Genomic DNA, 13,238 nt, shown 5'->3' with positions numbered 1-13,238 from the left:
GGGGCAAAAGCCTCCTTATCTGGGTGGGTGGAGGAGAGAATGGAGGGTTGGAAATGGTGACGGAGAATATGCTTCTTTGGGGAGCTTCGCTGTAAAGGGGAGAAAAGAAATGGGGTGGTGGCTCAAGAGAGCCAAAGGAAGATGCTTTCAAGGTGTTTGCAGGTAGGAATGACCCAGCAGAGAAGAAATGGATAAGGCAAGAGAGACAGGGGACAACTGCACGTGGGTTTAGTCTCAGAACGGAGAGGGATGGGTCCAGATCACAGGTTGAAGGCTTGGACTTAGAGAAGAGAGAGGGTCCCCCCAGAGTAGGAGGGGATGTGGGGTGTGGCCACACTACATGTAGGTAGTAGAGGAAGAGGAAGACAAAGTCACTCCGTTCCGTGTTGTCTAGAATTGAAGTTTGAAGGGAAGTCATCGAAGAGGGTGTTGGAGACGGGAGAGAAGATGAAGGTGGGAAGTAGGTTATCCGAGCGAAGAAAGGGGAGTGTTTCAGGGACACGTAACAGGAGAGCTTGGCGGCGCCGAGGGCCCACTTGAAGTGCGGTCCTACCCATGGTGTGAGTCGGGTCAGCCTGGCGGTGGGTGCTCTGCAGTGTTGAGCTGTGTGGGTGCAGGTGCCGGTGAGGTGCCGTGAGTGTGAAGAGGAGGGAGCAGTGCGTGGCTTCGAGCCAGGCAATGAAATCTGAGCTGAGTCAGAAGGAGGAGAGGTGAGAGAAGAGGTGGCTGGTGGGGAAAAGGCGAAGAGGTAGGGTCAGTGAGGCTGGAAGCAGTGACTGTTATTCCATAAAGGCAGTAATAATATAAAGTTAACCACTGGACGAAAACACCCAAATCAAACAGCTAAAAGAAAAACAAAAAGAGAAAAAATAATAGACAACGTAAGGACTATATATAAAAGACACGGAATACATGTAAATATGTAAATATAACACGAAACAGTATGATGGGTAGAGGCCAAACATAGTTACCATTTTGCGTTGCTGTGTAAGAACTGAGGAATGTCCACGTCTCTCCAGCACACACTGTTGAGTGAATAAGGAGGGTGGAGAAATGTATTGTATGCTGTCTTTATAGAAAAAAGGGGAACTATGCCATACTTATCTGTTTAAATTTTTAAAAAGATGGGAATGATTAAATCGAACATAACAGGCCACTAAATGGGAAGGGAGGGCATAAAGTGGAGGACAGAGGAACAGAAATTAGACTTTGAATCGATCTTGTTTTGTAGATTAGACTTGGAACTATGTCAATAGTTTACATAATTAAACTGAAATTCTTTTTTTAATTCTGTAAGGAAATGCGAGTTGACATTTTCTCATTTCTGAGATCTGTAGAAAGGACGTATTTGCATATAGAATTTCCAGGTGTAACTCAGCTTTGCTCACATGTCACAAAAGGCTTTACGGGAATATTCTCACAGTGAGATATCACATTTTCATTATTCAGGGCCACACGTTGTACTTTGACTCTCATCATGTCCCCCGAGTTAACCCACAAAGGGTGGCAGGACGCTGGAGAGCTGCCCGAAGTATGGAAGCTTTACGAATTTGCGTGCCATCCTCGGGCAGGGGCCGTGCTAGTCCCCTCGGTAGCGTTCCAATTCTAGTATATGCTGCCACTGAAGCAAGTGCAAGAAACTCTTAAGAAACGGAAAACTAAAACAGGGAGGTTAATGTAAATGCGTATCCAGTTAGTGGCAAGCCACACAGAGAGGAACTATAGCAAGTTTAATTTTTTTTTATGTTTATTTATTTTTGAGACAGAGAGAGAAAGAGAGAACGAGCGGGGGAAGGACAGAGACAGAGGGAGACATAGAATCCGAAGCAGGCGCCAGGCTCCGAGCCCGACACGGGGCTCGAACTCACGAACTGTGAGATCGTGACCTGAGCTGAAGGTGGACACTTAACCTATTGAGCCCCCCAGGGGCCCCAAGTAAGTTTAAAACACAGTGAACTATCCCCCAAACAAAGAACTACAAACAAAACCTTAAACTCCCTTTTGTTATTCTGATACTGTTGTGTGATACGGGTTTCACACCTGAAAAACTGGGATAATCTAATGTCATCATTCAGGTTACAGATGAGAACTGGGATTCTCAATGTTGAGGAAACAATACGTAAGATAGTAAAGAAAAAGCTTTTAAGTCTTCAATTTGGATAGAAAGTATGAACATGTGTTATCTTAAAAAGAAAACGGGTCCTAGCTTTGTATCCCAAAGGTCTAGAAACGGACGACCAACACAGCAGCAATGGGCGTTCTAGAGCCTAGATTTTGGTCGTGTGATACCATTCACCACCGAAAGGAATGCAGGATTTTTGTTTTTTTCTTAGAAATAGCTGACTCCAGGTCTGGAGCAGAAGATATACAAGATAAGGCTGGAACATCCTATCATACTAGATAACAAGGAAGTTACCAAATGCTACCTAAACTACCAAAGGATTGTATCAGAAGGGCTCAGCAGCCACTTGAAGAGGTGGCCTGTTGGATAAAAATAACAATTTGAGCATCATGAAGTTGAATAAACGCAATGAATTCAAACACATAAAATATGTTTAATTCAGTGATCATGATACCTAATCATGCTAAAAAAAACAATCCACTGGTCACTTTTGGAGGATGCTGGTAAACCAACTCGTTACTTTGAAAACTGGCCAAAACTCGTTACTTTGAAAACTGGGCATTGTATCCTCTTTTTCCAGTATGAACTGTAATTCCTAGTAACCAAATGGCAGACGAGTAAAAGTTTCTCTTTACAACAATATTTCGGGTATTATATGAAGAAGGAATGGCAAAACTAGAATATCATCATTTTGCAACCCTTGATGAATTAATGAATCTACATATTATGCTTCAATGGCTACAACATACAGAGACACCCAAATACGATGCGTCTCTTGATGAAAGCACACAATGCTGAGGTTTTCTTATCACTGTATCTGAATCCAATCATACCTCTGGATCTATTCCTATTTTTAATAGGAAATACAAAGGATAAAGAAACCTAGGAAATGACACCAGAGACATAATAGCAAAATCCAGACTGGGAAACAGAGATGGAGGGAATCTACAGGCTCCGAGATTACAAGAGTATGCTAACCATTTACCCCACATAGACCCCATTTGGATTCCCATTCAACCAAAAAAACTACTGAAGAAAAAAAGCAATTAGAAATTTGAGAATTTAAGTATTTCATAATATTAAGGAGTTGATGTTATTTTTTGGTATGCTAATAGTATTATGTTTTAGAAGTTCCTATCCTTTAAAGACACATATAAATATTTATGGATGCAATGATATATCACCTTACTGTAAGGGGGAGGAGCCAGTGTTATAAATTAAGCAAAATTAGTTAGGAGTTTATAATTGCTGAGGCTATGTGATAGGTACATGGGGTTTTGTGGTCCTTTTTTCATATATTCATATATATATATATTTCCATATATATATATATGGCAGCAAAAGACTCCATTTTTATGTTTATTTATTTATTTATTTATTTATTTAGAGCACATCTGCGGGAGGGGCAGAGGGAGGAGAGAAAGAATCCCAAGCAGGCTTCCCACTGTCAGTGCAGAGCCTGATATGCGGCTTGAATTCACAAACCGTGACATGACCTGAGCCAAAACCAAGAGTCGGACACTTAACCGACTGAGCCACCCAGGCGCCCCAAGCTTTGTCACCTTATTCTTTTGCACATATTTGAAATTTTCCATGACAAAAAAAATTTTCCAAAGCCAAGTCACCACGATTTAGGCTCTCACTGGAAATGTATGATGATGGGGAGGGAAGGAAGTATCTGGGGTAACTTTCAGGTTTCTTGCTCGAGGAATGGAATGGGTGGTGGTGTTTTACCAGATCTAGGAAAAGTAGGGGAGGTGGGTTTGTGAACAAGAAGAGTTCTATTTTGATCATGTCAATTTGGGGTGCCTGTGGTGTATCTGGGTGGGACTGCACAGAAGGTTGGTGGAAATACTCAAGAGAGATGTGGGCAGGGAATGAAAATGTGAGTCACTGGATGACATCATAGGGAGAAACTGTAGAGAAGGGTGCATAAAGGGATTTGAGGAGTGGTCAACTAGACTTACAGTATCTTGGAAACTGGAGGGCCCCAGAGAGGTCTAGAACAGCTTATATATATAATTTATTTTGAAAGAGAGAAAGAGCACACATGAGTGGGGAGGGGCAGAGGGAGAGAGAATCCCAAGCAGGCTCTGCGCTGCAGCACAGAGCTGGATGCAGCGCTCAATCTGGCAAGTCACGAGATCAGGACCTGAACTGAAATCAAGTCATACGCTTAACTGAGCCACCCAGGCACCCCCAGGACAGTTTTTCTTAAGTTGACTATTTTAATATAATTTACTGTCAAGTTGGCTAACATTCAGTGTGTACAGTGTGCTCTTGGTTTTGGGGGTAGATTCCCATGATTCATCACTTACATACAACACCCAGTGCTCATCCTAAGTGCCCTCCTCAATGCCCATCACCCATTTTCCCCTCTCCTCCACCCTCCCATCAACCCTCAATTTGTTCTCTGTATTTAAGAGTCTCTATGGTTTGCCTCCCTCCCTCTCTGTTTCTATTTTTTTCCCCTTCCCTTCTCCCTTAACTTCCCTTCCCTTAACTTCTGTTAAGTTTCTCAAGTTGAACAGCTTTTAAAAGAAGGGAATAGAGTCTTACCTCACGCTGTATACAAAAATGAACTCAAAATGTTTTAAGACTTCAATAGAAGAGCTAAAATTATTTAAAACTCTTAGAAGACACAGGTTTAAATAGTCTTTATGACCCTGGACTGGGCAACAGATTTAGATAGCACATCAAAGCACAAGCAATAAAAATTTAAGTAAACTGGACTTCACCAAAACTAAAAACTGCTTTGTGTCAAATAACACTATCAAGTAAGTGAAGAAAACGCACAGAATGGGAGAAAACACTTGTAAATTGTGACTCTGGTAAGAATCTAGTATCCAGAGTATATAATGGGGTTCCTGGCTGGCTCAATTCGTAGAGCGTGTGCCTCTCAATCATGGGATCATGAGTTCAAGCCCCATGCTGGGCGTAAAGTTTACTTAAAAAAAAAGGTGGGGGTGGGGGGCATGGGCACCTGGGTGGCTCAGTTGGTTAAGTGTCTGACTCTTGATCTCGGTTCAGGTCATGATTTCACGGCTACAGTTCATGAGATCGAGCCCCATGTTGGGCTCTGCACTGACAGCACAGAACCTGCTTGGGATTCTCCCTCCCTCTCTGCCTCTCCCCAGCTCATGTGCACATGCTCTCTCAACATAAATACACATTTAGGGAAAAAAAAAAAAAAGGCAGAGGATTTGAACACTTAAAGTTAACAAATGTCCAGTCAACATGGGAAAATGCCGAACATCTTACGATTAGGAAGATAAAAATCAAGAGGTGCCTGGGTGGCTCAGTTAAGCATCTGACTCTTGGGTTTCAGCTCGGGTTATGATCTCACAGTTTTGGGAGTTTGAGCCCCACATTGGGCTCTGCTCTGGCAGCAGAGTCTGCTTGGGATTTCCTCTCCCTCCCCTACTTGTACCATATCTCTATCTTTCGTGGAATAAACTTTTTTTTTAAAAAAAAGGAAAATGCAAATCAATGCCACACCAAAATATCACTTCATACCCACCCTGATGCCTATAATTAAAAAAAGATGGGAAAATATGTGATGAGGATGTGGAGAAATTGGAACCCTCCTACATTGCCGGTGGGAATGTAAAATGGTGAAGCTGCTATGTGAAAGTGGTCTGGCCATTCCTCAAAAAATTAGAGATTCAACCCAGCATTTCTACTCCAAGGTATAAGCCTGAAAGAACTGAAAACACATGTCCACACAAAAATCTGTACACAATACAGTAGTATTCATAATAGCCCTAATGTGGAAACAACCCAAATGTTTGTCAACTGATCAACGAATGTATGAAATATGGGACAGGTTTTCCCCACTACCCAAAAGTAGAGCATTCCAGTGAAACCTTTCCTAAGCCAAATGGTACAAAGTGAAGCAATTAACATTAATTATTAGGGAAACATTTTTGAGCTTTCCCAGACCCAAAAAATGTCAGGCTCTTCTGAGACCTTAGGATACTCTCGGTAATGGAAAACACAGGATAAATGGAAGTAAAGCAGAGATACGCACACAGTTTAAAGCTTAGTACAGTGGTTTGATGCAGAGTGTAATTCCTGGGGAAGGGGCCTTGCAGGGCCACCCCGGCTGCTCCGGGTGAGTGCTGCCTGGAGATGTGCTCATGACAAAACCAACAGCGAACACTGTATTTCCACATTTTGCCTTTCTTTTTAGGTCTTTTGTGAAAGCAAAGTGGCATACTGTGAACTTTTAAAAAGTGGGAGATAGATCCGTAAAGTAAGGTTATCTGACAAGTAGAACGAAGAGCACTCTGTAGCTCAGATGAACCTTAACTACCCCATGCTAGGGCACCTGTCACAGGATGACACATTCTAGGATTCCCTGTAGGAGAAAGGTCCAGAAGGGGGGAATGGGGAGTGACTGTGAAGCACGGGGTTTCTTTTTCAAGTGATGAATATTCTGGAATTAGTGCTGATTGTTGCACAGCCTTGTGAATATCCTAAAAACCACTGAATTGTGTGCTTTAAAGTGGTGAGTTTTTAATGTGGATTCTATCTCCACTTTGGACTTGTGCTCAGCAGATGCTGCAGTGAAGCCAGGCCAGGGGGTGCTTGGAGACCGTGGGACCCCAGCACAGCAGCGGCTGTCCACTCACTCACTGCACCTGCCCTCTTCCATCATCTACCCCTCCCCTATTTAAGTCCAGGGACTGGCTGAATCCTAAACAGATTGTGGCTTCACCTTTCTTGCCACGATTGGTTTGGGAGTAGGCAGGCCATCCAGTTCTGCCCAAAGAAACTCAGGTTGCCGAGGGGCTTCTGGGAAATAATTCAGGATTTTCAGGATAAACAGGTCTTCTGCCTCTGGATACTGGAGTGTCAAGTTGAGGCCCAGAGCAGCTGCCTTGGGAGGTGAGGTGGTTGGACAATGTACTGAGGGCAACAGGGCAGAAAAATTGGAAATAACCAGCTGGGTCCTTAGAACCACCCCACCTCAGGACTTCTCATAGGGAGACAGATCTTCCTCCAGTTGGAAGTCATTTTATTTTACTTAAAAGTCCAAAGCATCTATCCTAATACAGGTTATGGTGACTGTTCCCCACGGATGGGATAAAAGCTTGGGGATGGGGCCAGAGGGAGATGTGGCCATCTTATTATCACACTGTGATCAAACTTAGTTCAGGTCAAGGCTGGCACTGAGCATGGTATTGTGGCAGTCTAAAATATCCTTACCATGTTTCCAAGCCTGGTGTCTTGGTTTCTAAGCCCAAGTACTCTCACGGTCCATAGCTAGTCGAGTCGAGTCAGCCAAGTGTATCCCATGAAGGAAAAATAAAGCTCAAGCTCGCTCTACTCATCCTAATTTCTAGGTAGCAAAAATAGAGGGTTACTACTGGGTTTAACTTCAGCCAGTCACTCCACATCTGTTTTAACTAGAAGATGGGGGTTAAGACCTATACAAGATTAACACACAGACTGTTAAGTGAGAGTATCTGGCTGAGCTCCTAGCATGGTCTATAGCTCAACACATTTTATTGCATATGAAATCCTACAAATATTGATTAGAGGAACCCCAATTGTGGCTTCCTCAAATTCTGCAACTTCTACTCAAAGACCAAGCTGTTGTACCCCTAATAGTAGTCACGTTCCACCCTGGAAGACAACACCTCCCGAATAAGAATTAGGAATCTATAACCTAGAACTATTTCAGCAATAAAGCAAGTGGCTGCAAATTGCCCAGGTGGACAAATTTTACTTTATCCAAAAGACGCCTCCAAAAAGAAATCAAAAGTTATTTTTAAATAAAGCTGGGGGGTTGAATCCAGATTTTGGCTACTCGCTCTACGTACACAGAACCCTGAACAAGTTTCTTCACCCGAGCTCATTTCCTCACTCATAAAAAGAGTGTTAACACTTGCATTACACAAGCATCCCGAGACCGACGACTGGAGGGAATACACAAAAACTTTACCAAGGAAGAGCTTAATAGGCTAGCTCTACTCTTTTGACTAAGGGGATACACAAAGCAATCTAAGATATTTTTTTACAGTCTCCAATTTACTTTATTTCCCTCAAACGATAGAGGTGACCTGTGAAAGTGAATTCAAACCACAAGCAACAATTTATCTTCTTGCTAGGTCACCAAGAGGAAAGGGGTTCTCTGCAGGGTCGCTAAGCTGAAGCCATCAGAAAAGTCCTCATTAACATCTGTTTTTGGAGCTAGAGCAGTTCACCAGCAAGGACACGAATTTAAGAAGTCCCAGAAGACTTGCAGGTCCGTTTACGAACAGAGTGTCATGATCGGTCTTACACACCCAATGGCCAGCTGTGTAGAGACACAGAAGCACTTTTCCCTGACACAAGGACTAGAGCCGGACCTATTCATTTTCTCATTCTAGAGACTTTAAATGTGAATGAAGTGGAAAGGCTCTTCTGCTGTCAGCTACCAGGCCACCACCTCCGCTCCATCCAAAACTCTGCCTTTAAAAATACACTTCAGAAGCAAGTACAGAAATCACTCCTCTGCTCCCAGCCACTCACCCCCAGTCCACTGCAGGGAGTTTTCCTAACTCCACCTAACACTGTGCTCTCCACCTACAGACGGACTCAAAACCAGAAATGGCCATCCCTGAAACCTCCACACCTCACACCAGAATGCATCCTGTCCCGAGAGACCTGGAGAAACCAGGCTCCCCCACTCCTGGGAAAAGATTAGAGGCAACATTCCAAGCCAAACTGTATCCAGCTTTATTAAAGATACTTTTCATAAACAATCATGGTATTTCAGGCAGGACATGGGCAGACAATCGTTAACAGTATACAACAACTTTCAAACTCCCTTCTTCAATGGACTACCAAAATCAGAAAGCCACTATAAAACCCAATGAAATCTTCATTTGATGCTCTGAACAGGGAAAGTTTAGAGTGAGGGTTGACATTTCACATTTAGCATGTTGTTTAACAACTTTTCACAAGCCGACCCTGACTTTCAGGAAATGAAATGAAAATGGCAGAATTATCAATCTGAAGCTCCACAAGCTAAAAAAGGAACTCTTTTGAGGGATGCCATCTCCATGGTGACACTGTAAAGTCCAGATTGCCTGACATACTGGGAACCATTTCTTGGGGTCAGGTTCCAACAGGTCTCTGGGTTTAAGGGAGTCAAGTCTATGTTGAAGGCAGAGGGAGAAAAGGACATAAAAAATGAATTTTAGATTTTCCACCCTACAAGGCGTTTGTGCCAAGGTGGCTAATGTGTGTCAACATCAAGGAATTGCTCCTCCTGGGAACCAAGAGGAAGTTTCTCAGAACTAGAAGGGAATGGTGTTTTTCCCCTTGAATCAATCTAGCTTCGGAGATATTCTATTAGTGACATATGCCCTTCCCCCAAAACAACAATGAAGTGTTCTGTGTGCTAACAACATAGCTTAAAAAAAAAGTAAAACAAAATTCTGCATTTTTATAAAACTTGATAAAAAATAGTATTTCAAACTGTACAGTCACCAGAAGTACACAGTTATCAAAAATGCACACACTTCACTTGGCGTCTCCGGCACCTTCAGCTTTCTGTGCCTGGAAGAAAAAGATTAATACAACATTACCACCTGTAGATTGCAAAACTAGTTGCGTTCACACTCCATCCCTAGCATCGCTTTGCTCCCAGGCCCAAGTTTGGGGTCTAGATCCTTGGTTACCTTGGTAGGTAACTTTCCTTCCGGACCTTACTGTAAAATTGGGAAAGGGGGCACATTAGAAGACTGGAGTTTATTCCCAGCTTGAGAACTCTACGGTGTAGCAGGAGCTTAGGACAAGGATCTCACACTACAGTGCCCTTTATTGGACCGCAAAGGTTTTAAGAATCCAGAATTTAAGTTAAGAGAAAAACCACAAGCGAACTCTGGACTGAAAAGCATACTTCAAGTGAGAGACACAGAAGAAAGGCAATAAGAGCTTTTGGGATCACTAACGGATTCAGAGCAGACTTAACAAAAAGTGAAACGGCAGTCGTACCTGGTCTGTTTTGGCATCTCCATTCTCTGCTGGGTTATTCCCATCCTTGCCAGCATCAGCTTTCCCCTTTTTCCCTTTGGGTACCTTCTCTCCCTTCTAAAAAGGGGAGGGAGAAAAAAAAAAAAAAGCAGTTTCTTCTAACTTCATATTAGCAGGGTATTGTCTGTAAAGTTCTGTTAAGAAGTAGGATTATTTATCAAAAGATAAAACACACACACACACACACCCTATAAACCCCTCCGCACTGGGAAGGCCAAATTATCTATCACTTATTGTGGTCTTTAAGTATATGTGTCTTTATGTGGATGTAAAAGATAACTAAGCAAATAAAAATACTTGGGTTTCAAATGTACAATTTCCTCTAAATGGAGGACATTCTCCCTGACTCTTGTTGTTTACGTATTTTTATTCTGATAAGAGTTCTTGATTAGAAAACATTACAAATGTCAGGAATAAGGCAAGCTTGCCAAACAATTTAGAAGATCCATTAATGGGGTGTCACCATGATGCTGAATTAAGACACTGAAGGACAGACCTCACTTGGTGAAAATGATCAATTCCAACGTTTTTTATTAAAAAAAAATATTTTGAGAGCAGAAGAGATCACGAGAAGGGGAGAGTGGGGAGAGACAGACAGACAGACAGAATCCCAAGCAGGCTCCACACTGTCAGCGCAGAGCCTGACGTGGGGCTCCATCTCCTGACTGTGAGATAGTGACCTGAGCCGAAATCAAGAGTCAGGCGCTGAACCGACTGAGCCACCGAGACCGCCCCCCAACATAATTTTAATGCCCAGTCCAAATTAACTTTCTCACAGCTCAGGTTTGTGCCAAAGGGGACGCTGTTCTACAGCAGTACTCTGGTCAGCAACATGGGAAACTGCACAGCGTTCTGCAACACCTAGAAGCATCTGGTGTCTCCGCTCCACTCACCTTTGCAGGGGCCTTTTTAGGTTTGGGCTCTGGCTTTGGAGGAGCAGGTTTCTTTTATTTCGGAAAAAGAAGACGACACTATTAGTATGGTGGACCAAAGAGACAACCCATCCCCAAACCACGGTACCACTGGCACAGAAGTTTCTCTTATTTCGTTAAGTTTTTCAGGCTGGCTTTCAGTTGGAATATCCGGTCTTCAGAAACCCACTTAACTAACACACGCAAGTGTCCCGCTCTCGCTACAGCCATCAGCATTTCAGAACCAGCAAATGTATCAAATGGGTGAGCGTCCACAATAGAGCGGATCATTCACAACCAGCCACTGACCCAAACCCATGGGACACAAAAGGAGATTGTTCTTAGTGCTTTTTTAGTTTCAGGGATAAACACGATAATTTAACAGCAGACACTTACAGCAGATAACCTTGCAGATCTTCTCTGTGGCTATTAAGATAACGAAAATAAAAAAAAAAATTAGAAACAGGGCAGTTGAACCACTCAAGAAAAATTATTAAAATTAAAAAATCCGTTTGTTCTAGATGACAGAAGCGGAGGGAGCTTAGGATAATTCAGCACTACGGCTTTGGTTAAGCAAAGGAGCCCAAGGCTTTGTTAAGACTCCAGAAGAGAAACGAAGAAAGACTTACCTCATCCTTCACCTTGGCTTTATCTCCTTTAGCATCCCCTTCAGCCTATAAAAAACAAACAAGACCTAAGAAAGTTGTAGCTTCTGAGGCCATTCTTAAAGGACTCACTAAGCTTAATTATCCCAAGGGAAAGAACTGAAGGGAAAGCCTTGCGCACAACTTCTCTAGAACACGCAAATCTTCCGGTTTTAGCATCCCCAGCTCCCGTGAAGATGCCCGAAGCGCTCGGAGAGCGGACTGCTCTTCTGTGTAAGCGTCGCGCCCGAAGTGGCCCAGAGAGCGCAGGGACAGCGGGTCCCCGGGCCCCAGCCTGCCCAGAGTCTCCGTCGAGCCGCCCCGGGCGGCGAGCGCTAAACTGGAGCGAGAAGCGCGGACCAGCGCGGCCCGCGCCGCCGCGCCAGGGAGAAGCAACAGCTGCAGATGGTGCAAACAAACCCCTCCGGAGGCGGGGCCCGGGCGCCGTTACCATAGCAGCCGTCGAGGGCGGGAGACTGGAGGCGCGCGCAGCCGGGGGAACTCGTGGGCGGCAGCGGCGCGCACCGGCGCGAGTCTCGTGCGCCGGGGCCGTGGGCGGAGGCGGGGCCACACTGCGAAGCCCCGCCCCAAGGGACATGGGCCCCGCCCCCTCACGGCGGCGGTTTTTTGGCGGCAGCGCGCTCCCCCGCCCGCCAAACCCGAGCGCCGCCTTCCCGCCCTTTCGGGTTTGAATTGCCCGCCCGCGGGGAGGGGAGGGGGCATGGCGATGGGGGAGGGGGCGCGGGGCGGGCACGTCGAGCCCGAGGGGAGTGGGATAAACAGCCGCCAACATGGCTCCTCCCGCCGCGGCCGCCGCTCCTCCAATATGGCCTCTGGCGCCCGCGGGCAGCCGAGCCGCGCAGGGTTAGCCCGGGGCAGCCTGACACCGTCTCGAGCTCCTGTGTAGGGCGCCTGAGCCTGTCCCGGCCCGGTGCCGATCCTCGCGCCCCAAAGCCGGGGAAGCGGCAGCGGCGGCAGCAGCGGTGGTGGCGGCGGCAGTGGCGGCCCAGCGCCTGAGGGCCCTCGCGCCACGTACCTTTCTCTTGGGCATGGTGGCGACGGCGGCGGGACGTAGGCGCTGGACGCGGGGATGCAGCGGCGCGCGGGCTTTGGCCGGTCCGGGGGTCGTTCTCGCCTCCTCTTCTTCACACTGCTCGGGCTCCGGGGGTTTATAAAGTTTTTATAGCGCTGGGAGCCCCGGACCGGTTAGAACCGGATTTCACCTCCCGCCGCCGCTCATTGGCCCAGCTGGGGTCACGTGGGCGGGGTTTAAACTCACCTCCTCTGGAGGGAGTGAGGAGGGGGGTACGGGGGGGGAGAGGGCGCGCGAGACGGCGGCGCGCCTAGGGGGTGGGGGCGCAGTGGGGGAGGCGCGCGTCGAAGGCAATAAACGAGGAGGGGGGGAGTGTGTGCGAGTCGGCGGGCTCTGCGTTTCGGCTCCCGCCAAGAGCTGGCTCTTGCAAACTACCAAGTTCCTTCCACCTTATGCAACCAAGCTACCCACTTCTCCAAGCCATGCGACACTTAGGGCGC

At 45.8% G+C, this 13,238-nt stretch overlaps 1 protein-coding gene and 1 non-coding gene across 2 annotated transcripts; both read right to left on the bottom strand.

Moving 5' to 3' along the window:
- Nucleotides 1-1,526: 1,526 nt before the first annotated feature.
- On the bottom strand, nucleotides 1,527-1,628 carry LOC111562105. The gene has a single exon (XR_002745158.1). It is a non-coding gene; the product is annotated as a U6 spliceosomal RNA (small nuclear RNA).
- A 7,196-nt stretch (nucleotides 1,629-8,824) lies between these two features.
- Nucleotides 8,825-12,933, bottom strand: HMGN2 (high mobility group nucleosomal binding domain 2). Its single transcript, XM_023258341.2, has 6 exons — nucleotides 12,742-12,933; nucleotides 11,691-11,735; nucleotides 11,458-11,487; nucleotides 11,044-11,094; nucleotides 10,112-10,207; nucleotides 8,825-9,673 (listed from the first exon to the last, which is right to left on the bottom strand). Exons 1-6 carry the CDS (start codon nucleotides 12,754-12,756, stop codon nucleotides 9,638-9,640), a joined length of 273 nt encoding a protein of 90 aa, XP_023114109.1. The 5' UTR covers nucleotides 12,757-12,933; the 3' UTR covers nucleotides 8,825-9,637.
- Between the last annotated feature and the right edge of the window lie 305 nt (nucleotides 12,934-13,238).

Source organism: Felis catus, chromosome C1 (genome assembly GCF_018350175.1).
Source record: "Felis catus isolate Fca126 chromosome C1, F.catus_Fca126_mat1.0, whole genome shotgun sequence".
Taxonomy (NCBI): Eukaryota; Metazoa; Chordata; class Mammalia; order Carnivora; family Felidae; genus Felis; species Felis catus.
The sequence above is the reverse complement of the archived record's forward strand: the minus strand, read 5'-3'. Positions and strand labels throughout refer to the sequence as shown.